Source organism: Macrobrachium rosenbergii, chromosome 8 (genome assembly GCF_040412425.1).
Source record: "Macrobrachium rosenbergii isolate ZJJX-2024 chromosome 8, ASM4041242v1, whole genome shotgun sequence".
Lineage (NCBI taxonomy): Eukaryota > Metazoa > Arthropoda > Malacostraca > Decapoda > Palaemonidae > Macrobrachium > Macrobrachium rosenbergii.
Window position 1 is genome coordinate 79,462,121 of NC_089748.1, and position 27,670 is coordinate 79,489,790.

The 27,670-nt window shown below is 41.4% G+C and overlaps 1 protein-coding gene across 9 annotated transcripts in view; it reads right to left on the bottom strand.

Moving 5' to 3' along the window:
- The window catches only part of LOC136841002 (interferon alpha-inducible protein 27-like protein 2B), a 248,888-nt gene that overhangs the window by 101,383 nt on the left and 119,835 nt on the right, over positions 1–27,670 (bottom strand). For all 9 annotated transcript variants that reach the window (XM_067108021.1, XM_067108028.1, XM_067108022.1 and 6 more), the window contains one exon: positions 1,762–1,834. In XM_067108021.1, coding sequence (XP_066964122.1) covers positions 1,762–1,834 — 73 coding nt within the window. The remainder of the gene's footprint in view (positions 1–1,761; positions 1,835–27,670) is intronic.

Consider the following 27,670-nt stretch of genomic DNA (forward strand, 5'->3'; position numbering starts at 1 on the left):
TATGTTTTTCTTCAGATTACCCCCATTTCTTTTCCTGGTAGTTGCAGCCTTGGCATGATTCTCTATCACTATTTCACCGGCTGACACGGGACTGGACTCAGAAAAGGGATTTTGACAAGGAAAAATCTATTTCTGAGAAGGTCCCGTGTCACCGTGACCCTCCTGAATCACCTAGTGCTCCCCCTCTCTTGCACATGCCAAGTCTGGGGTTAGTGCTAGCATGGAATGAGGTAGGTGGCGCTGGTGTCGCCGTCTGGCGGTGTTTGGTGTGGGGGCTGTAACGGCTCACCGCTCTGTTCCGGGGTTTTGATAGGAGAGATCTTTCAGTAAGTTTCCGTGGTAGTGATCTTTCACTCACCCCTTCTTATACCGACGCCTTCCCTGGAGAAGACGCTTTCGACTGGGGTAGTAACCCAGCTTTCCTGAAAGCTCTTTTTTTCTCTGGTATATCTAGCATATTATACCTAGAAATTCGTGCTGTAATGGAATTTCACCGGGTGACACGGGACCTTCCTCAGAAATAGATTTTTCCCTTGTCAAAATCCTTTATATATATATATTATATATAAATAGTTTCTATATATATATATAGGGCATATATATACATATATATAACATATATATATTATATATATACATATATATATATATATATATATATATAAATTTTTAATACATATATTTATATATATATATATATTTTTTCCAATACATACATACATCTTTTGTGAGATAAATATATGTATATATACATCTTATACATATCAAAAATTACTGATATATATACAATATATAATATTACATATACATATACACACACATTATAATATATATTTTTTATTTATCCATTTGATATTTTTGCAATATTTTGTAACAGATTGGGTTCATTATTTTGGCTAACTGTTGCATACTGTATGTGCAATGAGTAAAAATCTGTGCTCCAATAAATGTGTTCATTCAATGTTTCTGGCACACTTAAAATATGACCTTTACATAGAGCTCTTAATAGATGGTTTCAGATTAACAATTTCAATCTAATGTTCAACCTGCAAATTTTCATTTTATAAGTATTTGATCTGAACCAAAGTGCTTTCCATGCAATATAACTCAATATTCCATGAACAAAAGCAACCATTTCCTGAAACTTCACTTGAAGCAATACAAGATCAAAACACAATGGAGCAACATACATAAAAATCATCAGTGATAGTGAACAACTCATTTCAAAAGTAACACTGTAAAAGCTTTATCATTCATCAGTGTTACTGAAAGATGGGCTGTAGAGTACTGTAGATCTTGTTTTTCTCCAGAAAATTATAGACAAAATTTTTAACTGAAAAAACACAAATAACTACCAAGTGTTGTATCATGTGAACGCCATTATTACCTGATTATCCAGATTTAATCACTAACAATAATTAATACAGTCATATGCAAATAATATCTTTTTAAGTTATGAAATTACCTACAGCTACAAACTGTGTACTTTCCATAAATCTTTAAATGATCCTCGCTGTTAATTGCACTTGATTCTGCTGTTTAACCAATAAGATGTCAATCTTTACCACCCAATTTGAATGATACTTGTTTTCATTGGAGCTAATTTATCTAAGATCGTAGTGGTTAAGACACAGAAAAATGTATAAAAAACATGTTCATTTATTTTCTGAAATATTACAGGTACTACAACACCCATTAATACAGCACAGCATGTACAGCAAGTTATTTATCATAATAAGAACATAAAATTCTGGGTTTTACCTCTTTGTCAAGCATGTCCAACAAAAGCCAGTTAACTGGGAGGTCCTGAGGAGGTTGTCCTTGGTGATGAATGCTGAAACATAATTCATTATTCTTCAGTACAGATATAATTAATATGCCACAACATATTAACTTAAACTTTTATAAATAATTAAGAATAGTAAATGTTCTGCTTTCCATGATCTGTGCTATGTAATGAAAAACAAAGTCTTTGCAGGCAAGGACCACAACTCTAAAAGTCTATTCTTCATCACTGGCAATGGTATACAGTATGTATCATCTTGCAACTACAGGATAGCAAAATATGAAAACAAACAGAATCCTTTCCTTTAAGTAACACTGAGTGTATTTTCAGTTCTCTGCTGCCAATAAGAAACATCTAAATATCAGTTTGACACATCATAGCACATTGAGTTACAAGACTGATGGTGATGATGATGATTTACAGATATCATATAAAGTACCTAGACATCTCCACAGCTGGTTCAAGAAGAACATAATCCTCTAACTCAAAACATCTATATAAGAACTGCTTACTGTATATGTAACTACGGTTTTGTAATTTTTTCGAGCGCATGTTCACTTGACGGTTACTGTTACCCCAATTCACTGATGTTTCTTTTTTTGTGTAAAATGGGTCAAACCATGTCACTTACATCTCAACTGACAATGACTTAAAAACTGAGTGTAGTACACATTAGTTCAGTAAAGGCTTTTCGAGAGAGAATATCAAGTCGGTTCTCAAGACACGGAGGTCGCCAATTAACCAGCCGTTCCAACATCAGTGGTTAGTGCAGTATATTGGTCCTGGTGTCAGTCTAGAGGGTTTTCCTACACCTGAACCTCTAAAAAAACATCATTAAGTTTTTAGATATCTTAGATATGGTAAGAAGTTATCCTTCCCTGCCATTAATGATAACAGATCAATCTTGTCCTCAGTTCTCAGGCATGTAAATATGGACTTAAGCATCTGCATGTGATGAGATCCTTTGAAAATGATGTTCCTAAGTCTATCAACAAATCCCTTGGAACCTAGGTGTTATTAAAATACTATATGCTTCCACTGTTTGAGACTTTGGCAGAAGCAACCCTTAAGGCAGAGGCAACCCTTAAATACCTTACACTATTCCTTCTTGCTCTTGCTACTACAAAGACAGTGACAGACAAGATCTCTCAGCTGAGGTGGAATATAATACTACTAATGCTATTCTAACCTTTTTCCCTTGTTTAGGCCAAAGAATGACTTTAAGTGTACAGCATTAACTAAATCTGATCCAGTCTCATGGATCTACTAGGAGACAAAGTAAATTTTTGTTATGTCCTGTCAGGAAACCAAAACTTCCTGCGTCTAAGAATGTGATTTCTTATGTAATCAGAAAATTAAAGAAACTACTGCTAATTTAGATGAACATCTACCTTCTGTTATGGAAAAAGCTCAAGAGTTTATCTTGAAGTGATGTATTGAATGCTGTTTAGCAGAAGTGCAATTCAGTCTATGACTCACATTATTTGAAAGATGTAGAAATACTTTACAAAATTTACTATGCTTAGGGCCTTTCTCTGCTGCAGGGACAAAAGTAGCTTTAATCTAAATGAGGTCATTTTTTTCTTTTCCTCCTTCCTAAATTTTTGGTTTTGTTTTAATTAAAGGGAGAACGAAGGTAATGATTGTATTCTGCAGCATATCTCCCTATCCATGTGGTAATTTTAAGTTTTGTTGCTGTCTTGGCTGTCCAATAAAAAATGCTTCGTCACTGAGATATTGACACTCATTCTAGAAGAGCAAAATTCTCACTGCAATGGTGACTTCAAATTGCCTAGCCCAATAGTTCCATTAGCTCTGATGAAGAACTCTCTTTAGATGCAGTACAATCTCTGAATATTCCTTATCAGGTGAGAATTTCATATTAGTAGGTTTTTTTTTTAGCTTTTTCAGTAGTCGGGTCATTTGGGTGTTATGATATAATTATAAGGGCTCGCTAGCCTGCATCCACATCAACGTGGTATTCAGCTAAATGGATGTTTGTGAGTTTGACTGAAATACTAATACAAATTTTATAGATAAAATTTACTTCAGTATTTACCAAAAATCCATAAAACTCCACCATAATCTAGTGGGCAATGCCAGAAACTCCCACAAGGTACCTGCAAGTGAGAAGGAAGAAAACAGGTAGCCTGCCAACCAAACCAGATATAACTATGAAATTCTTTCTTTGTTGTGTCAATAAAGATACTGTATTGTATAGCTAGATGAATACTTGTTAAATATTGAAATCAATAACTTTATTCTAAAAATTCCTATGATTTCACCAATTTATCATGCATAAAACTTAATAACCCTTAAAGGCCCAATGCTTGGGTTATGTCCCTAAATTTCATACAACCATCCATACAACCTTACATAATTTAACTTGGAAAATAAATTTTATGACCTCCAAGCACCTTGTATCTTGTATGTTTGTTAAACTTAGCCAAGGGAGTTAGCTTTTGCTGGGTGTTGGCTTACTCATGTGCAGTAGACAATAAAAGAGCTGAACTTGCTTAGAATGCAACATCAACATCATGGAGCACTCAGATAAACTGAAGACCTTGCTGACATAATAAGACAATGCAAAAAATCACTGAGTCAATTTTCCCTTGGGGATATGATGAAAACATGGAAAGTGCTTTTTGCTATGTAAGACTGGCCACAATTAAATCATGGATTTTTATTTACTGGCCAACCCCAGTCATTTTGTAATGACTACTTGGTCACCTTGACTGTCAAATGCCCTATCTTGCAGACTTGAGAGGATGCTGCCTCTCTTGATCTCTCTGTAGCAAGATGGGAATATCTGTTCTCTATCAAAGATAACTGGAGGCAGTTGTTAAATACGGTGGTGTTTTTCCATTTGTATAGGAAGCTGTTCTTTTTTCTTGAAAGAAAATTTTTCTTCAAACTTGATATTTTACAAAACGATATTTTATTATTCTTTAGAGAATATTCAAAAGTTTGAATTAATGTTGTTTTACCAGGCTTCTATCAAATGAGTGAATAAATCATGAAATTTAGGCTAAAAAGCCAAGCACTGGAGTATTTTTATTTTAGTCATTCAGCACTTAATACGGTGAAAAGAGAGAGGTGATTGGTTGGACACAAGATAAACTGAGCAAAAAAATAAATGAGATGAAGTACAAAGATCTAAAGTGAAACTAGGAGAAGACCCCACATTTGCACTAGGAAGTAATAGTCAGAGAACTCAGACAGCAAGATGGAAGAAAGGATACAGGAATGGAGGTAAAGTAAAAGACTAAGAAGTGGATGCAGTTAGGGGCTAAGGGATGCTGCAACCCTTAAGTAATACCTACAGAGTAACACATGAGGTGCACTGACAGCCCTACCCTCTTTCAAGGTTTATCATGTTTGATGTGCAAAATATATGTTTATGTATGTAAATGTATGTGTATACCGTATATGCATCAAGTATGTATATAAGCAAATATACAGATTTCTTCCCAAATACGGTGATTATTTCAGTACTGGTGACCTGCAAATCCACTGGTTAATCATTTGGCAACTTAACGTCTACCAAAGCCAATGTGGGTACATGAATTATTACAAATGTACATGAATTATTATAAGTGTAGCCAATGTACAGTACATGAATTATTACAAAACCATTTAAAGAGTATACTGTATGTATTATACTATAAATAGTTTTGATAATAGTTTACATGTACAGGCAGTCCCTGGTTGTCGGCGGACTCAGTCAGCAGTGATCTGGTTTTACACCGGTTTTCAAAAATATTAATAAATTTTTTAATGGTTCAATCCGCCGATAACTGGTTATCTATGCCAATAACCAGTTAACTTAGCCAATAACCTATTAACGTCGCTGATAACCGATTATCGGCTGCATAAGAGACCCCCTCGCAGTAGACTGGAACTCGTTTCTGAGCGTACTGTAACTACACTTGACGGGAGAATGACCTGACCACTGCTTGGGTCAATCACGCATGCACATGGCCTCAGAAAGCATGTTTTCATCAATCTGTGAGTTCCTTCCGCTGACATAGGTAGCGCCGACTTTATTGCCGCTGTATCGACTTTCGTGATTTCATCATGAGACCCAAATGCCAGAATCCTGCATCCGATGGAAGTGCAAGTAAAAAAAGGAAGTCTATAACAATGGAGACGAAATATGACATTGTTAAGCGTTCTGAAAAAGGTGAGACTTTTTCTTTTTTCTAGGCTGTTCAGACCTGAGCATCCATTGCCATCAGGCCAAGGTTTACTTGTAAGTTCATCGAATCTGGCATTAAAAATTTGCAGAACTGCTGTGCAGACCATAGTAAAGGATCAGGCAAATTAAATTCCACATTTTTATAAAAGTTATTATATATTAGGGTAAAATATCTGGCATGTGGCCACATGGGGAGCCACCAGGGCATTTCATTTGATGACCCATGACCAGCTACCAAAAAATGTATTTACAAAGACTTCACATGGTTCTATATTATTAATTTGGCAGTTAATTATAAGATATTTTGTTAATAAAACTTCAAAACTTTTGCAAGGTTTCTTAAAGTTTCATTTTCTTATGGTTTAACCAATTAAATATCAAATAAAATGTGCAAATTTAGGTAGAGATTGGTGTGTCCTGGGTGCTATTTTGCACTACTGTATTTTATGAGTTTTCATGCTTTTGTGTGTAAAATTTATATAAAAATGTATTACAGTCTACTATACTGTATTTTCATTTTTGTACATAAATATGATGCAAAGGCAATAAGTATGCCCATTCACGATCAAGCAAAACAGAGGCTGTTCAGTCGCGCTGGTTTTATGAAATACGTATTGCAGTCCCTGCTCACGTGATCAAGAGATGAGGTTATTCAGTCATGCTGGTTTGACAAAATGAATTCGTTAACATACTAAAACATATCAGATATAACTAAGAGTTGTATTAGGGTCGTTTTGTGAAAATTACTTTGTTAACGACACGCCAGCATGTCTGCCACCGCCTGATGCTCTTCCAAAAAATGCGTTTACAAAGACTTCACATGGTTATACATTAATTTGGCAGTTAATTATAACACATTTTGTTAATAAAACTTCAATCTTTTGCAAGGTTCTCAAAGTTTCATTTTCTTGAGGTTTGAACAATTAAATACCGAATGAAAATGTGCAAATTTAGGTAGCGATCAGTGTGTCCTGGGCGCTATTTTGCCTTACCGTAATTTATAAGTTTTCATGCTTTTGTGTGTAAAATTTATATGAAAAATGTATTACAGTCTACTGTACTGTATTTTTATTTTTGTACATAAATATGATACAAAGACAATACATATGCCCATTCACAATCAAGAAAAACAGAGGTTGTTCAGTCGCAATGGTTTTATGAAATACGTATCGCAGTCCCTACTCATGTGATCAAGAGATGAGGTTATTTAGTCATGCTGGTTTGATAAAATGAATTCATTAACATACAAAAACATTTCAGACATAACTAAGAGTTGTATTAGGGTTTTGTGAAAATTACTTTGTCAACAACATGCTAGCATGTCTGCCACTGCCTGATGCTCTTCCAAAAAATGCATTTGCAAAGACTTCACATGGTTATATATTATTAATTTGGCAGTTAATTATAACACATTTTGCTAATAGAACTTCAATCTTTTGCAAGGTTTCCTAAGTTTCATTTTCTTGTGGTTTGACCAATTAAATATTGAATGAAAATGTGGAAATTTAGGTGGAGATCGGTGTGTCCTGGGCTCCATTTTGCCCTATCATAAATTTTAAGTTTTCATGCTTTTGCGTGTAAAATTTAAATGAAAAATGTATTAGTGTACTGTACTTTATTTTTATTTTTGACATAAATATGATACAAAGGTAATACGTATGCCCATTCACGATCAAGAAAAGCAGAGATTGTTCAGTCGCGCTGGTTTCATGAAATACATATAGCAGTCCCTGCTCGCGTGATCAAGAGATGAGGTTATTCAGTCACGCTGGTTTGATAAAATGAATTCAATTACATACTAAAACATATCAGACATAACTAAGAGTTGTATTAGGGTCGTTTTGTAAAAATTACTTTGTTAACGACACGCTAGCATGTCTGCTGCCGCCTGATGCTCTTCCAAAAAATGCTTTTACAAACACTTCACATGGTTATATATCATTAATCTGGCATTAATTATAACACATTTTGTTAATAAAACTTCAGTCTTTTGCAAGGTTTCTTAAAGTTTCATTTTCTTGTGGCTTGACCAATTAAATATCCAATGAAAATGTGCAAACTTAGGTAGCGATCGGTGTGTCCTGGGAGCTATTTTGCTGTACTGTAATTTATAAGTTTTCATGCTTTTGTGTGTAAAGTTTATATGAAAAATGTATTACAGGGTATTTTTTCATTTTTGTATATAAATACGATATAAAGGCAATACGTATGTCCATCTGCATGATCAAGAAAAATAGGGGTTGTTCAGTTGCGCTGGTTTTATGAATACGTATGCAGACATGCTAGCATATCTGCCGCTGCCTGATGTTCTTCCAAAAAATGCATTTGCAAAGACTTCACATGGTTATATATTAATTGGCAGTTAATTATAATACAGTACATTTTGTTAATAAAACTTCAGTCTTTTCCAAGGTTTCTTAAAGTTTCATTTACTTGTTGTTTGACCAAATAAATATCGAACAAAAATACATGTACTGTACAGTATGCATGACACACATCCAAAAAAATGCATTTACTGTACAGTACATACAGTACTGTACATTACTATAAAGTACAGTACAGTATTTTATTTCAGTTGGCAGTTACAGTAACTCACTTTTTTAATGAAACTTCAATCTTTTGAAAGATTTCTTAAAGTTTCATTTTCTTGTTGTTTGACCAATTAAATATTGAGTGAAAAGGTGCAAATTTTGCAGTCGATGTGTCATGGAGAATATTTTACCCTACTAAAGATTATATTTATGTCACGATCTTTTGAATGTACAATGCAGTATACTACTGCAGCACAGTACTGTATGTACTGGATGCAGATTAGGGGGACAGCATGTAGCCTAATTTTTTATCACAAATGCCCGGCCTTGCTTAAGCTAATGCTTTTCTTTCAGGTGAGATGAACACTGAAATCGGCCACGCCCTTGGACTTAGCAGAACTACCGTTCAGTCTATAGTCAGGATGAGGAACGTGTTGTACAACACATGAAAGGTGGTGCTTCGATGATGGCTGTTACTCATAGTGCTGCTACTAGACTAGGCAAGCAACATAACCTCAACCTCGTGGAGATGGAGAAGTTATTGATGGTCTGGCTCGAAGACCAAAACCAACGGAATGTTCCAGTGAGCCTTGGTATTATTCAAGAGAAGGCTAGGCAGTTGTATGGGGTAGTAGTTCAGAAGAAAGGGGAAGGTAGTGGAAGTGAACCATTTGTAGTCAGCAGAGGCTGGTTTAATCGCTTCAAGGTTCGTGCAAGTTTGCATAACCTTAAGTTGCAGGGTGAGACTGCTAGTGCAGACGAGGAAGCAGCACAAGGATTTCCTAGTTGTCTCACTGAAATCATCACGGATGGAGGCTATACTGCTGACCAAGTTTTCAATGTGGAAAGAGACAGGCTTATTTTTGGAAATGTATGCCTAGCCATGTCATACATATCCAAGGAGTGAGAAGACAGCACCAGGCCATAAAGTCTGTAAGAGAAGCTGACTTTACTTCTTGGGAGCAATGCCAGTGGTGACTTCAAGCTGAAGCCCTTGTTAGTGTATCTGGCTGAAAATCCAAGGGCACTTAACGGAATTTTCAAGCCTCAGCTCCCTGTCATTTGGAAGGCTAACAAGAAAGGCTGGGTTACTGTTGCTATCTTCGAGGAATGGTTTAATGATCACTTTATGCCAGCAGTTAAGAAGTATTTGGAGGAGAAGGGTCTGGAATTTAAGGTCCTGCTGGTGTTGGACAATGACCCTGGTCACACTACTAATTTGGGTGCGATTTATCCCAAAGTGAAGGTAGTCTACCTTCCACCAAACACTACATCATCGCTTCTACAGCCAATGGACCAAGGAGTCATTGCTAGCTTCAAGGCTTACTAAACCAGGAAGACATTTCGCCATGTCCTCTGGGTCACCAAAAATAGCAGTGACAAGTTGGATGTCAAGTGAGTCTGAAAGGGCTACAGTATTTTAGATGCTGTAAATAACACTGAGTCCTCTTGGAATGAGGTCAAGAAATCCAATTTGAATGGGAGCTGGAAGAAGCTGTGCCCAAATTTTGTGATGGACTTTATGGGAGGGAGAGAGTCTTGATGTTGTGAGAAGGAACATTGTTCACTATAGCAAGAAGCTTAATTTGGAGGTGGAAGCTGAGGATGTGAATGAGCCACTGGAATCCCATGGAGAGGAGTTGTCAGCAGAGGACCTCACTGAGCTAGAGAAGCAGATGATCAAGGAGGAGGGAGAGGCACCAGCCCCAAAGCCCAGGGTATTAAGTGCTATGGGCTTGTCACAAGCTTTGGCCTACTTTTAGCAAGGGCTGGTAATGATTGAGGAACAAGACCCTAATGTGGAAAGGTTCACGAAGTTTCAGAGTAATTCAGGATGCTCTAACCTTTCACAAGAGACTGTAAGGGAGAAGCAGATGAAAAGAAGCATCCAATCTAAACTAGAGATTTTCGGCTTCAAGAGGAAGTCTCCCGCACCACCTGCAACTCTTAACCCAAAAAAGGAATTCTTCACTTTTTTTTTACCACTGTACAGTATGTACATACTGTATAGTATTGTATATACTGTAAAATGTTTTATAAATTGTAATAAATTTTATACTGTACTGTACAGTACTGTATGCAGTACATTATGAATCACCCAATCATTTTTATCACTGCAGAAGAAAAGTCCTATCCTGATTCCACTGCACCTGACATAGTAGAATTACCTCCACCAACCTCTCCTGGTAAGGAATTATTTTTTATTTGTTTTACTGTACAGTACAGTACATATGTAAATTGTTTTATACTGTAAAGTGCTGTACCTGTACAATATACTACTGCACTGACTGATGTTACTATATATTTCTGGATCGGGTCCCGTGTCAGCCGGTGAAAAAGTCCATTCAGCACTTATTTCTAGGTAATTCCGTTGCTAGATACCAGAGAAAGCTAAATGAAATGCTGGAGTTACTACCCCCAGAGCGAGCTCCATCAGATGGAGTCGTGTATGGAAAAGGGTGAACTACAAAAACACGGAACCTTATCCTATAGAGATCCCAAGGTCAAAAGTCCCACAGGGAGGTGCCGTTACAAACCCATGTACCACCCGTGGACAGCACACAAAACACCGCTAGCCGCATTCCATTTCAGCAAGCACCATCGTTCACACGTTTTTTCGTTGTGCTTTTAATCTTGTGCCTTTTTGCATCATTATGGCTTCCTCACAAGGTCTTTCGTCACCTAAGTTGAGTACCAATATTTCTTGTTTTAGTTGAGGCGATTGAGGCTCCTTATTTCCCTTTAGTTTAATAATTAAAGGGATTTATAACGCCCCGTCTCGATCTCCTCTCACGGCCTCACGTGACCTCCATGCGTGGTTCGTGATCTTGGGTCGCCCTGTTTTTCAATCTTTTCACGGTTCCTCTTCGTGTTTAGGATAATTTTCCTTTTCATGAGGTCTAATTAGTGATTTTGATTGATTAACGTTTGTTTCCCTTTGCTTCGAGTTGAGGGCTGGTGTTTAGGCGTCGGGCTTCCCCCTCGAGCCTATTCGCCTTTTATCAATTCATTTACATGCCTTATTTTTGCCCTTCTCTTCTCTTAGCTTCTGGGAATTTTATTTACGTTTGTACTTTTAAGTTTTTTGTTTTATCTTTAACCCAGTGTTCGGATGCATTTGATATTTGATGATTATCATGGATGTTTTTTTTTTTTCGAGGCGCCCATTTCCCTTCACGTCCACATCGTGTTGGGTATGGTCCTCCTCTTGTTTTGTTTTGATATTTTTTATTTTATCCATTTATCATGGGTTGGTGTTAGCTTTGGTTTTCCTTTTTGGGGCGTTAGGCTATTGCCCCCTTTTTCCATGAAAAAGGGGGTGGTCGTTCATTCTTTCCGTTCACATGCCCTTCTAAGGTTTTGTGTTCGTTTTTCCATGCGGCGCTTTCCTTAAGTTTTACTAGGGTCTTCTCCTTTATGTTCCCTTCCCCTGTTTCGGCTTTCTTATGTAGGCTAATAAGCCTCTCGTTTAAGCTGAAATAGCGAGGACCTCATGTTGCTTCCCTCTCCCTGTTTCGGCTTTTCGCGTGGCTAATGAGCCTCTTGGTTAAGCTGGGATAGCGAGGGGCTTCATGTAGCCTACCCTAGTTTGGTATTTACTTAAGGTTAGTTCCAGTTTTTGGTTAGTTTTTGGTGCTATTTGTTTTCAATCTTGTTACCTTATCCTTTTCCTAGCCTATAGCCTGTGCCCCTTCCTCTGCATTGTTTGGCCTCTCCTTGGTACGGTCCGTGACTTTACCTTTGTTTACTCTCCCTCCTGGGACTGTTGGTGGCCGGAGAGCTTCCCCTCTCCCCTGTCCACCATCTTTGGCCATCTTTATCTCCCTGTCCCCCCCCCCTTGGAGGAGGTTGTCCCTGTTCCTCTCCTGCTTCTCTCGCGTTTGCTGGGTAACGACTCAGTCAGCGTGTGGGCGGGAGTACACGGAACGCCCGGATTGTGCATTCCCACTCTCTGGTCGTTCTTTTTCGGTTCTTCCTCCGGGTTTTCATTCCTCCCCTTCATACGTCTTCTCCGGCGTGTCGTTTAATTTGGCGACACTCGGTTCAGTCCTTCTTCGCTGCCCAGTTAGAGCTTTCCGCCTGACTGACTGTCTTCGTGGGCTTTAACTCTTCTTTCATTTCATTTTGTATCCGTACTTACTTTAAGGCATGTTAGCGTTTATTTTGTTTTCTTGTATGAGATTTTTCTGACCTTAGCTAACTTCTGTCTTCTATCGGAGCGCATTCCTTGCTTCCCGCTCCGGCGGTTCTAGCGTTTATCGGTCTTCCGTTATCGCTAGTTTCATATTATTTTTAGTTGCCGGAATGCGCTTTCTCCGGACAGTTTAACCTTCCCATTTCATTTCACTTTGTATCCGTCACTTACTTTTAAGGCATGTTACTCCGGCTAGTTCCGTTAGTTTCGCTGTAAATTTATTTTGCTTTATTTATTATTATTTTTGCTTGTATGAGTTTTTACCAGGTTACCTCCCGGATCATTCCGGCTGGTTTCACGACTTGGTTTAATACTGTGTTGCTCCGGCACACTACTCCGGCACCTTACACAGTGTACTCATAATCTCATACTCTTACAGGTGGTACGCTGCCAAGAAGAAGGGTGCTCCGCAGCCCTCCATCAGGCCAGCGGCCACGAAGTTTGTCGGTCTCACTCCGGATGTGCGGTCCACGTAGGGGATCTTATTGTTTGGCACCCTGACGGATGTGATGTTTGCTACGCTCTTTACGAGCAGGCTATCGATGATTCGGTAGGTGATCATGCATCTTTCCTTCTTAGCCAACTATAATGTTTACATTTTTATCGATTCCCTCCGCCTTCGGTAAGACCACAATAATGTTTTTCTTCCGGCAGGCTGACCGCAAGTCTCGTGATTCTTCGATTCAGGCCCTTAAAGTCTGGGTTAGCGGCTTTGGGCGCAACGTAGGAGCTGGCAATCCCTACATACTCTCGAAGGACATTTGTAATGTCCTTTTTCCCGGCGCTTGGATCACAGCTTCTGTCACCGACGAGGTTGCTGCTCCGTTGATTGCCGGGATTCGGGAGTTGACCCAGCCCTCTCCAGACGGTTCGGCTTTGAGCGGCGGCGCTCCGGAAGACGCGGCGGAACTCGATCTCGGCCTTGAGTCTCCGAGCATTATCCCAGAGCATCAGGCAGGTAAGGGGGTAAGTGAGGCAGGTTCTTCACTGTTTAACTCTCCTTCTTCCTCTGTTGCTTCTTTTAAAGGCTTCTCTAAATCTTCATACCTTTCGGGGCACGTCTGGGTCTATTGCCCCGAAGGTGAAGTCCGTTAAAAGAAAACCTTACCTACTCCGCAGGCCGATATGGGGTCCCTCCGCGCGGCACGGGCGGCGAGCCCGTTCCGTCGACGAGTACAGCCTCCCCTTCGGGTCCCAGGCGGAGCCTCAATCACGTCAGGTAGTTCCCCCTCCTCCTTCTTTGGATACACTTCATTTCTTTGAACAATTCCTGGAAAGAATCGACGCGAGGTTTGAGAAGATCGACGCGAGGGTAGACAGCAAGCTGTCTGGTCTTGCTTCTTCTTTTCAGTCTCTTTCGAAGAAGGTGGAATCTCAACAACGTTCTAGGTCTCATTCTGTTCCTGACCCTTCCACTCTCCCTCCCTTTGATCTAGGGAATCCTTGGCGTCTCACCCTTTATGCTCCCGAGTGCGAAGGTACTCTTACCATAGAGGGTTTAGGCACGAGGAGAGTGGAAGAGTTGGAGTTCTATCCTCCGGACCTGACATCTCCCTACACTGGTTTTGCCAGGCTGAAGGGAGAGGTTTGGAACAGGTCTGATAAAGTCCCTAAGGAGACGGTCATCTATCCTAGGGACCAAGCCCAGTCGTCTTTGATGAGGACCCTTACGGAGTGGCAAGCGGAGAACACTAAGCTCACACCAGCTAAGGGAGTGTTCACTATGTTCACTCTCAGTGATGTTCTCCTTCTCCCTTGCACTTCGAAAGTGGCCTCCTGACTAGCCAGGCTTGCTTCAAGGTAAACCCCTTCCTCATCTCCGTGAGACGGACCCTACATCTCTCGTCTTTCCCGGAGGCACCGACTTCTGGAAGGGAGCCCTAATACGTTCTGACGGTGACTCGGCTTGACCCAGACTGCGCCTCTGATCTGTTCAGTGAGCAGCTCCCTAAGATCCCGGAGTCGCTCTTGAAAACAGAGGCTGATACTAAGGAAAGGCTCGCCAGGTCTTTGAACTCTTTGGCTTTAGCGGAAGCAACTTCTTTGGTTTACAGAGAAGATCCATTATTCCAGGTCTTGACGAAATCTCTCTTGGCGAGTTTTCAACAAGACCTGTTTGACTTTATGACTGCCCGACTGGCCTGCCGGAAGCACATCTTTTCAGCAGCCACAGTTCGGCATGAACCAAATAAGCTTCTTAGAGTTCGATCTGGGGTGCTAATCTTTTCCCACAAGAAGAAGTTGATGCAGTCTTATCTGAGGCAGCTAGGGTCAATCAAGCCTCCGTTCCCGTTGGGGTCTGCCCTATAAAAGGAAACAGTCTGATCTTGCCAGCCCTCCCACAAAGTCCAGTAAGAAATTTAAACACTTCAAACGTCTTCCAGCTCAGTCCTTGGTCCAGGTTCCTTTACAAAGTCAACCTTCGACCTCTTCCTCCCATCCTCCACCTCAGTATGTCCTGGTAAACCCGGCACATCAGTCTTTGGCTGCTCCCTCCTATGTCTCCTCCCAGCTTTCAATCCTGCATATGAAAGTCAGGGGAAATTTCGCCCAGACAATCAACCAGAGGCAATAAGCCCCGTGGCTTCGCTCGGGGAAGGGGAGCTCCCCGCTCCTCTCCCAGGAACAGGGGAGGTAGAGGCTCCAGAGGGGGGAAGCAAACACAGGACCGATGACATACATCCTGTGGGCGGGGAGGCTGTACCATTTTCGAGCTCGGTGGACCTTCTGTCCCTGGGCTCAGAGTATAGTTTCAAGGGCCTAGGCTGGAGTTGGATCGACAATCCCCCACCAGTCAAGTTTTATCAGGCTACGACCAAGGATCTCGAGGACTTTGTGGAGGATCTCCTACAGAAACAGGCTATAAGGAAAGTGAGGTCTCTGAAGTTCCAAGGCAGGCTCTTCAGTGTTCCAAAGAAGGGTTCCAACAAACGGAGAGTAATTCTGGACTTGTCCGTCTGAATTCCTACATTCGTTGCGACAAGTTTCGGATGCTTACTGTCTCCCAAGTTCGGACCCTACTGCCCCGGAGCCGTAACCACCTCTCTAGATCTTTCCGACGCCTATTATCACGTCCCGGTTGCGAGAAGGTTCTCCCCTTTCTGGGGTTCAGGCTCGGAAGGCAGGCATATTCCTTCAAGGTGATGCCTTTCGGCCTCAACATAGCCCCAAGGATTTTTACCAAGTTGACAGACACGGTCGTACAGCAACTCCGATCTCAAGGGATTACGCTGGCCGCGTATCTCGACGACTGGATCATCTGGGCATCCAGCGTCGAGGAATGCCGGAGAGTTACATCCGTGGTGGTCGACTTTCTAGAATCCTTGGGCTTTCGTGTAAACAGGGAGAAGTCCCGCCTGGTTCCCAGCAGTTGTTTTCAATGGCTAGGAATCCAGTGGGATCTGAATTCTCACAAGCTCTCTCTTCCTCCTCCCAAGAGGAAGGAGATAGCCAGAGCAACCAGACAGTTTCTCAAATCCAAAAGGGCCTCTCGGCGGACCCAAGAACGAGTCTTGGGCTCCCTTCAGTTCGCTTCGGTGACAGACCTGTTGCTGAAAGTGAAACTGAAAGATATCAACAGAGTGTGGCGGAGTCGGGCAAATATCAGTCTCAGGGACAAGGTGTCTCTGATTCCTCACATCTTGAAGAAGCGACTCCGGCCTTGGTCGACTATCAAGAGCCTGTCCAAGTCAGTTCCCCTTCAATTTCCTCCTCCGGCGTTGGTTATCCACACAGACGCCTCCCTAAGCGGGTGGGGAGGATATTCTCAACACCAAGAAGTACAGGGGACTTGGTCCCTCATGTTCCGCCAGTTCCATATAAATGTTCTGGAGGCCATGGCGGTCTTCCTTACCTTGAAGAAGCTTCTTCCCCCCAAGAAGATTCACATAAGACTGGTTCTGGACAGCGCCACGGTAGTCCACTGCATAAACAGGGAGGTTCAAAATCGAGCAGGATCAACCAGGTAATGATTGCACTTTTCTCCTTGGCATGCAAGAACAAGTGGCACCTATCTGCCACCCATCTTGCAGGGGTCCGAACGTCATGGCAGATTCTCTCTCCAGGACAACTCCCCTCGAGTCGGAGTGGTCCCTAGACAGGGGCTCGTTCAATTGGATCTGCAAACAAGTTCCGGGTCTGGAGGTAGATTTGTTCGCAACCAAGCTCAACAACAAGCTCCCTCATTACGTAGCTCCCAACCTGGACCCTCAAGCTCTTTTCACGGACGCAATGTCATTGGATTGGAACAGGTGGAAGGTGATCTATCTGTTCCCTCCAGTGAACTTGTTGTTAAAGGTCCTTCACAAACTGAGGACGTTCAAGGGTCAAGTAGCTCTAGTGGCTCCCTACTGGCCAAAGAGCAGCTGGTTTCCTCTTCTACTAGAACTGAAACTTCGCCACATCCGAATCCCCAGTCCGAAACTAACACAAGTAGTACAAACTCAGACTGTGTCAGCTTCCTCAAAAATCCAAAATGCCCTGGCTTTGTGGACTTTATGAAGTTTGCGGCTCAAAGGGATGCTAACGTTGATCCTGTCAATACCATGTTCTTGGAATCAGATAAGCGGGTCTCCACTCTTCGTCAGTACGACTCAGCAATTAAGAAACTAGCACTCTTTTTGAGAAATCTGAGGCTACAGTAATGACCATAAATTTAGCAATCTCCTTTTTTTAGATCACTGTTTGAGAAGGGTTTAGCCGCTAGTACTGTTACTACAGTCAAGTCGGCTTTACGAAAAGTGTTCTTGTATGGTTTCAAAATTGACCTCACAGACCCTTACTTTTCTTCCATCCCTAAAGCATGTGCATGTCTGAGGCCAGTAATCCGTCCACATACGGTTTCCTGGTTTTTAAATGACGTGTTGAAGTTAGCCTCAGATATCGATAATCAGTCTTGCCCCTACCTTTCCTTGTTGAGGAAAACGTTGTTTTAGTTAGCCTGGCTTCGGGTGCTAGAATTTCAGAGCTGTCTGCACTCTCTAGGGAACCCAACCACGTCGACTTCCTTCCATCAGGGGAGGTTTTGCTGATTCCTCACCCTACCTTCCTGGCCAAAAATGAAGATCCATAGCATAGGTGGTCGCCTGGAAAATTCTCCCCTCTGCCTCAAGACCTGTCCCTGTGCCCAGTTCATACTTTGAGGGCTTATTTAGACAGGTCCTCTCACATCTCTTCTGGGCCTCTCTTTATCAGGGAAGGAGGGGGTAATCTCTCTATGTCTGCTATTAGACAACAGATCCTTTACTTTATCAAGCAGGCTAACCCTGACTCAGTCCCAAGAGTTCATGATATTAGAGCTGTGGCCACCTCCATTAATTACTTTCATTACATGAATTTCACGGATCTTACCAGGTACACCGGTTGGAAGTCACCCTTGGTTTTCAAACGTCACTATTTGAAATCCTTAGAAGCTCTTAAATTCTCAGCAGTCGCGCAGGGAACGTTGTCCCTCCCTCTGGTTCCCTTTCTGATTCCTAGTCATTTCCTCCTCCACTGCCTCAGTTATCCCCTTTACGGTCATTTCAGTCAGGCTTGCCTTGACTTCTCACCTGGCTGTGTTATCTATGTGTTTGTCTAAATGACACATTTAAGTTATAAGGTTTTCAATATTGTATAGTTATTTTGTTTATGTATTTTTCATATTGTCATGTTAATTTTAAGCTAACATCAGTTTCTTTTGTACATTATTGTTATTGTTACTAGTGATTAAAAATTTCTTTTGGACCTTCGGTCTTCTGTTCCCCTTAGAATTTTTATCTTTTAGTTTAAGAATGATATTTATTTCTCTGTTAATTTTTCACCGGCTGACACGGGACCCGATCCAGAAAAGGGATTTTGACGAAGGAAAATCTATTTCTGGAGAGGGGACCGTGTCACCCGATGACCCACCTCCATCATGTGTCATGTCCCTCCCATAGTAAACATCATTCTGGTGGGGTGATGCTTTCATGGAATGCGGCTAGCGGTGTTTTGTGTGCTGTCCGCGAGTGGTGCATGGGTTTGTAACGGCACCTCCCTGTGGGACTTTTTGACTTTGGGATCTCTATAGGATAAGGTTCCGTGTTTTTGTAGTTCACCCTTTTCCATACACGACTCCATCTGATGGAGCTCGCTCTGGGGGTAGTAACTCCAGCATTTCATTTAGCTTTCTCTGGTATCTAGCAACGGAATTACCTAGAAATAAGTGCTGAATGGACTTTTTCACGGGGTGACACGGTCCCCTCTCCAGAAATAGATTTTTCCTTCGTCACAATCCCTTTTATGTATTACTGTTGCATAACCTAATTTTTTTTCATTATCATTCCAGGATTGAGCCACCACCTTGCAAGTGATGACCCTCCACTAATAGACCCACCAGCCTCTCCAGCTCTATATGGTAAGGAATTCTTTTTTGTTTTTTTTTTTTGTTTTACTGTAGTACATATGTAAGTTGTTTTATACTGTAAAGTACTTTACAGTACTGTTGCATAACCTAATTTTTTTCATCATCATTCCAGGATCAGGCCACAATGACCCTCCACCAGCATTACTAAATGACCCACCAGCCTCCCCAGCTCTATCTGGTAAGGAATTCTCTTTTTTTTTTTTAATTTGTTTTACTGTAGTACATATGTAAATTGTTTTATACTGTAAAGTACTGTACAATATACTGTACAGTACTGTACTAATATATATTTATGTACAGTACTGTTGCATAACCCCATTTTTTTCATTATTAATCCAGGATTAAGCCACCACCTTACAAGTGATGACCCTCCACCAGCAGTAGACTCACCAGCCTCTCCAGCTCGATCTGGTAAGGAAGTCTTTTTTTTTTGTTTTTGTTTTACTGTATGGTACATACATACGTAAATTGTTTTACTGAAGTACAGTTACACTGTAGTACAGTATATACCGTACTGTTTCATAACCTAATTTTTTTATTGTCATTCCAGAATTGAGCCTCATGTTTACAAATGACCCTGATTCCCTTGAAGAAACTTTTGAAGGTTTCCCACATGAGTCAACTGAATCCTCTTCAGCTGCAACAGGTACAGAGTACTAATACAGTATGGAATTCTTCACTTTTTTTGTTTTGTTAAATGGCTTTATAAATTGTTATAAATTTTAGAAAGAACAAGTGTACTACAGTGTTACTGTACTGTACAGATTGTATCATTATTCCAGATCCAGAAATTATCCCCTCCTCCCAGGCCAACTCACCCTCTCCTGCTGCATCAGATACAGTGATCCCATCCTCAAACCCCAACTCACCAGACTTTGTACCCTCTCAATGTCCACCAGGTAAGGAATTCTTCATTTTTATTTAATGTACTGTACTTCTTTGTAAGTGTACAGTATTACTGTACACATTTTTTTAACTGTGTTACAAAAGACTTACAGTATTGTACTGGACTTAAAGTACTGTATTGTATCATTTTTATCTTATCATTCCAGACTCCCATGAAGATTCCACATCTTAGCCAGTTTCCAGGGGATATGTACCATGAAAATCTACAAAAAAAAAAAAAAGATACGGAAACATTCACTTTTTTTCATTTGGTATACTGTATATATTGCTGCACATATACTGTATGTGGTACAGTATGTAACAAAATTATATTTTTACTACATTATAGATGTACTGTACTTTATTACTGTGCATATACTGTGTACATTACTGTACTGCACAGTACTAATTTTAATATTTTCATTACAGACTGTGCACCTGCTGTACAGAATTCATCAGCAACTACAGTTTACAGTGCATAGTACTGTACTGTACTGTATAAGTGTTAAGTACTGCAGTACTGTACCACGTAATGCACATCTCCATCTCCCACAACCTGTATATATTTCAAAATCACTGAAATTAGGTAAGGAATTCTTCACTTTTTTCATTTTTATACATTTTATATTGTCTTATAAAATACTTTCCTTTATAGCTGCATACAGGACTGTACAGTAGTACAGTATATTGTGTATAGTATACTGTACAGTACTAATACTGTACATAGTAAATTTTTACATTCCAGAATCCCTTGAAAAATGGTCACACCAACATTTTACTGTAAGTACATTATGTACTGTACTGTACAGGGTTTATGAAGCACAACAATTTCAAAACGACAAGTAAGGAAATATTCACTTTTTATTCATTTGGTATACTGTACATATACTACAAGGTATATACTGTAACAAAATATATTTTTCTGTATGTAGTACAGTACAGTATGTACTATTGTTACTTTAGTACTGTACTGTACAGTGCTGTGTACAGTATTAATGTTAATATTTTCATTACAGACTAATACGTACCTGCTGTACAGAATTCATCAGCAACTACAGTACTGTACTGTATAGTGTATACAGTGCAGTACAGTATATACAGTACAGTACAGTATATAAGTGTTACATACAATATTGTCCCCCTAATGCACATCTCCATCTCCCACAACCAGTGCATCTTTCAAAATCACTGAAATTAGCTAAGGAATTCTTCACTTTTTGTTCATTTTTATACACTTTTTAGGTGTACAGTACTACTGTACACATTTTTTAACTGTGTTACAAAAGACTTCAGTATTGTACTGTACTGTACTGTACTGTACTGTACTGTATTTATTACAGTACGTTTACAAGTACAGCAATACTGCTGGACTTAAAGTACTGTATCGTATCATTTTTATCTTATCATTCTAGACTCCCAGGCAGATTCCACTTCTTAGCCAGTTTCCAGGGGATATGTAGCATGAAAATTTACAGAAGAAAAATAAGGAAACATTCTTTTTTTTACTTGGTATACTGTATATACCGCTGTACATACACATGGTACAGTATTTAACAAATTATACTTTTACTACATTACAGTATGTACTGTACTTAATTACTGTGCATATCTGTGTACATTACTGTACTGCACAGTACTAATTTTAATATTTTCATTACAGATTGTGTACCTGCTGTACAGAATTCATCAGCAACTACAGTATACAGTGTACTGTACTGTATGTGTGTTGTACAGTAAGTACTGTACAGTACTGTACTGTACCGCATAATGCACATCTCCATCTCCCACAACCAGTATATCTTTCAAATTGAAATCACTGAAATTAGGTAAGGATTTCTTCACTTTTTTTCATTTTCATACATTTTATATTGTTTTATAAAATACTTTCCTTTATAGATGCATACAGGACTGTACAGTAGTACAGAATATTGTGTATAGTATACTGTACAGTACTAATACTATACATAGTAAATTTTTACATTCCAGAATTCCCTGAAAATGGCTGCACCAACATTTTACTGTAAGTACATTGTGTACTGTACTGTACAGGGGTTATGAAGCAAGACAGCACCAACATTTTACTGTAAGTACATTGTGTACTGTACTGTACAGGGGTTATGAAGCATGACAATTTCAAAACAACAAGTGAGGAAACACTGTACAGTATGCACTTTTTTCACTTTGTATACTGTACATACACTACATGGTAATACTGTATAATATACAAAATGTATTTTTACTGTACAGAAGTACAGTACAGTATGTACTGTACTGTAGTGTACTCTACAGTACTGTACTTTAATTAATACTGTATATATTACACACTGTATACTGTGCAGTTCTAATTTTAACATTTTCATTACAGACTAATATGTTCCTACTTCACATTCATCAGCAACAGTAATACCCTGTACATGCTAGAACAGTCAGATTACAGTACTGTACCACTATACAGTAAAAACATGAGATGAAGGTATGTATGTCTTGTAGAAGACACTCAAAGGATTTAAGGTTAGGCTTTCATCATTTTACAGTACAGTACTGTATACTGTATTATACTATAAAGTATTTCTGAAGTAAATCCTATATATAAAATATAGTTTTCATTATGGCGCCGATAACCGGTCGTCGGCGCAGTATGATTTTTTCGGAGCCTGTAGACTTTATTTTCGGTTACTGGCAATTTTCAGTTACTGGCGATTTTCAGTTACTGGCGATTTCGGTTACTGGCAATTTTCGGTTATTGTTGTGCCGCCAAGAACGGAACCCCCACCGATAACCGGGGACTGCCTACTATAAAAATGTATAGAGCATACTTTTATTAGTACAGTACATAAAATGACAGGAGCTTTTTGTCAACATTTAATTCATATGTAAAGTCCAACACTGAATTTCTCTCTAATGTGTCTTGTATAGTATAAGGAAAGTGTAATCTGGAGAAATTTGTTAAGATGTGACCAAGACTCCCATACCCATCTCATATACTTGTTAAGCAATGGTCCTTTGAGTGTATCCATTTGAAATTATTAAGCCACAAATAGTACAGCATTATATTTAAATAAGACAACTAGGACAATAAAAATCACATTAGAACCTGTACTCTCAAAGAATGCAAAAATTAAAAGTTAGTAGTAGTTATAACACTGGTAAGAGTTTCTGGAATGTGTCCATGCAGTTGTTACATCAAATCAAACAGTGGTTTTTCTGAAATCCCAGTATATATACAGTACTCTAAAACACTACAAGACTACTCTTATGATAAAAAAAAATCAATTTATATTATTTCATCCTCAAAGGAGTTACTTTTATGGTCCCTCAGGGCTCCATATGACAGACCAACCAATATCAAAGAATTCTCTCATATATGGTCTTGGTCAAAATATGCCTTTAATAAACACAGTGATAGAGAATAAAAGGACTCAAGGCAAGTTGGCACTTTCCCTTGCCTACACTGACTACCTGGTTTTCCTCAACCCTACTTGCACAGATGGGACAACAGTGGACAACTGGCTAAAATCCCCATTACTCATAGTCTCTCGTATGATCCACACACACCCAGCTATGATCTATAATTTTTGATGGCCATGTAGATGAAATATTGCAGCTATCTGCTGAGGGAAGCTAAGTACCTAGTTCTAAACTGTAAAAAGTTTGTTCCATAAAATTTTTCAGTTAGGGTACTTGTTAAAATCTGCTAGCCAGTGTATCCATCAAGGCGGAAATTTTGAATTCGGCTACTAGGCTATACCTTGCCTTCTGCTTTGCTGTCAACTTTGACATTTTAAAAAATCTCAATGTAATTAAGAATTTTATAACAAAATCATCATTTCATTATTTCTGAGTTCAGTCCCGTGTCAGCCGGTGAAATTCCATTACAGCACGAATTTCTAGGTATAACAATGCTAGATATACCAGAGAAAAAGAGCTTTCAGGAAAGCTGGGGTTACTACCCCCAGTCGACCGTCTTTAGAAGACGTCCGGTATAATGAAGGGTGAGTGAAATACCACTACCACGGAAATATACTCGAAAGATCTCTCCTTATCAAAACCCCCGTAAAAGAGCGGTGAGCCGTTACAGCTCCCACACTCAACACCCGCCAGGACGGCGACACCAGCGCCACCTACTTCATTCCATTTTCTAGCACGTGATAAGGTTCGCTTCTTTTGTGTGCTCGTCCCTATTTTGGATTTATTTTTCTTCATCTACGATGGCTAGCTCCCTGGAGTAGGCTTCCCTTCCAAGTTCCTTGGGAAGGCAGGTTGCAGTTGAGCGGGTATCTATTCTCCTTGTCTCCTCTCCCCTTCTGGTAGCCTACTCCTCCCCCCCCCCCCCCCCTCAGCCTTGCGACTCGTGCGGGTGACGCTAGATGGCGTTTTCTCCGAGTCAGGGACTTCTCCTATTGGTTGAGAGATTCGCTCCCTCCCATGTCGTCCCCAGCTTCGCTGTGGTGGGGTAGGTGGTTCGTTTGCTCGAGCGTGTTCGGATCCTGTCTCGCCTCTCGTCTCCCCATCGAGCTGCGAAGTTTGGGTTTAGGTGTGGCCCCGCCGTATATTATGAACATTGTTCCTTTACCCATTCGCTTCTCCGGCGGGGAGATAGGTGTGAGATGGTTCTATGTAGTGCTAGCATACAGACCCCGGAGGGTTACCATCATTGTTAATTTTGTTTATTGTTATTATTATTATTATTATTTTGTTTTACCATATACGTGATTCCGGTCCCACACCTGGGGGCTCCGCCGTTAATTTTCTGGCAGCCCTTATAGTTGGTTCCTGGTTTCTCGTTCCTTCATTCCCCGGAGTCCTCCGGGGTATGAATCCTTAAACTTCCGCTCGATGCATTTAGAGCTTATTGGCCCAGTTTAAATTGGTAGTTCTTCTCACCGGGTATTCGGTTGTAGTTGAGTTTCCGGCCTTGCCGGCTTTATTTTGCTTAGAGTGTGAGGTTCATGTACTGTTACCTTTACAGACTGTTCGTTGTGAGGAGCCGGGTGTACCGCCTCCTTCAACAACCCTACGGGCACGTAGTGTGCCGGACCCACGCTGGTTGTGCGGTCCGCTAGACGACCTGGTTGTTTGGCACCCCGATGGCTGTGAGGTTTGCTTCGCCCTCTCCTCAACCATCCAAGACGAGTCGGTAAGTGAAAGTCTTCTTTCCTCCGGTCCATGCTCCTCATACGTTACGTTGGTTATATCTTCCGTCGGTCTTTGCATTCCTGACTAACCACAGGTTTCCTTGCAGGCGGATGAAAATTCCAAGAAGTCTGCCTTGGAATCCCTCCGGGCCTGGGTGGCTGGGTTGGCAGAAATGTTCGTCGGGGAAGCCCTACGCCTCGACGCCAGGTTGAGGGACCTGCTTTACCCCGGCGCACGGGGTGGCGCAGCAGTTCCGGAAGAACTTGCCACCCCTATTATCCAGCAGATCCTTGATGCGACCCAGCCACCTCAAGTGGACATTTTGTACGCCGAGGTCTCGGAGGATGTTGCCGCATTAAATCTCGACTTGGAACCTATGAATACGGAGCAGGACCAGGTGGTAAGTGGAGAGGTAAGTGAGGAGGTTGGGGCGGGACCCTCTTTGTTTAACTCCCCTGATTCATCTATGTCTTCTTTTTCAGGTTTTGTGAAGTCTTCTTCTTTGGGTGATAGAGCTCCGTCTGCTATCCCCAAGTTGAAGACTTCATGGAAGGCGAAGGGCTATAAGTCCTCGACTTCTAAGAAGGCATTGCCCTTCCCCCCGTCGAAGGCTAAGGTCCCAGGACCGGTAGCCTCCGGGAGTAAGTCTAGCTCCTCCGGCAAGGGCACGAGTAAGAGGGGCGGCAAAACCAAGCCCCCTCCCCAGCCTCTTTTTGACGCACAAGCCTGGCCACTGAACTGTACAAACAGTTCACGCAGGACCTAGACTCGAGATTTGAGAAGATCTCAGAAAAGTTTGCCACTTATGACAGTGTACTGGAAGGTTTGGCTCGCCAACCTAAAGCCGAACCGCAGTACTCTATCCCCGACACTGCGGACCTCCCGCCGTTTGATGTCGGAAACCCTTGGCGATTCGACTCCGGGCCATCCAACATGATGGCAAACTCACCTTAGACGGTCTGGGCACGGACGGTTGGAGGAGTTGGAGTTCTTCCCCCGATCTCTTGCCCCCTTATCCTGGCTTCGTGAGGCTTACCGAAGAAGCCTGGATTGGTCAGACAAGGTTCCTAGGGAAACTGTCATCATCCCTAGAGACCAAGCCCAGTCGGCTCTCCTGCGCACTCTGACGGAGTGGCAGGCAGTGAACACAAAATTGACCCTTTCAAGGGCAATTTCACGATGTTCACCCTAGGTGAAGATCTTCCCACCTTTGTATGGACAAAATTGCTCTGGCCACGACCGAGCATGCCTAGATGGAAACCCCTTTCCTCAATTGAGGGAAACAGACCCTACTTCCCTGGTATTCCCAGGAAGTAACGAGTTCTGGTGGACGCCCGTCCACTTTCACTGTAGGCAAGCTGGACCCTCTTTGCGCTTCCACGCAGTTTAGCGAGCAACTCCCTAAGCTGCCGGAATCATTGTTAAAGCGGAGTTTGAGACCCGGACTAAGTTAGCCCGGTCCTTGAGCTCCGGCTGTCTTACCGAGGCTACTGCCGTCTCCGGCTCGGACGAGCCCTTTTCCAGGTCCTGGCTAAGTCTTTCCTGGCGACCTTCCAGTTAGACTTGCATGAGTTTGTTATGGCTAGGCTGGAATGTAGAAAATTTATTTTGCTGACGCTACAATCCGCCACGCGAGCCTAACAAGCTCATTAAAAGTTCAATCTGGGGACCTAACCTCTTCCCTGAAGGAGAGGTTACATCCGTCATGTCCGAAGCTACACGGGCCAATCAGAGTCTTCGCGCTCGGTGGGGAATTCCCACTTATAAACGCAAGACCCCAGAATCGGCCGGCCCCCAGACGAGAGGAGGAAAAAGGTTTAGGAGACATAAGAGGCCTCATCAGGCGATGGTTCAAGCCGTCCCGGTCTCGGCAGTGGCCCAGCCATCTACCTCTAAGTCCCAACCCCAGCAGTATGTTTCGGTTCAACCAGCGGCGCCCTCCTATGTATCCTCACCAGCATACAACCCCACATATGAAGGCCGTGGATTTTTTCACGGCCTCAACAGGGTGGCAAGGGGAGGAAGGGGCAAGGCCCCCTACAGAGGAAAATCTAACACCACCCCAAGGGGGAGAGGACGTGGTAGAGGGAACAAACCCGCTCCCTCCCACTGAGAAAACGCAGGTAGGCGGTCGCCTGTATTGGTTCAGGGACCAATGGACCTTCAGCCCTTGGGCACACAGCATTGTGTCCAAGGGACTGGGGTGGAGCTGGATCAAGAATCCTCCCCCTCCAAACAGATTTTACCAGCCACCCACATCAATCCTTCAGGATTATGTAAAAGGATTGCTCAACAAACGAGCAATAAAGAAAGCAAGGCACCTAAAATTTCAAGGCAGGCTATTCACTGTTCCCAAAAAAGGCTCCGATCAGCTAAGAGTGATCCTGGATCTGTCGCGTCTAAATCTCTACATAAAATGCGACAAGTTTCTCGCATGCTTACGGTAGCTCAGGTCCGGACTCTACTTCGCGTGGAGCCGTCACCACCTCTATCGATCTTTCAGACGCTTATTATCACGTCCCAGTTGCGCTGAACTTCTCTCAGTTCCTCGGTT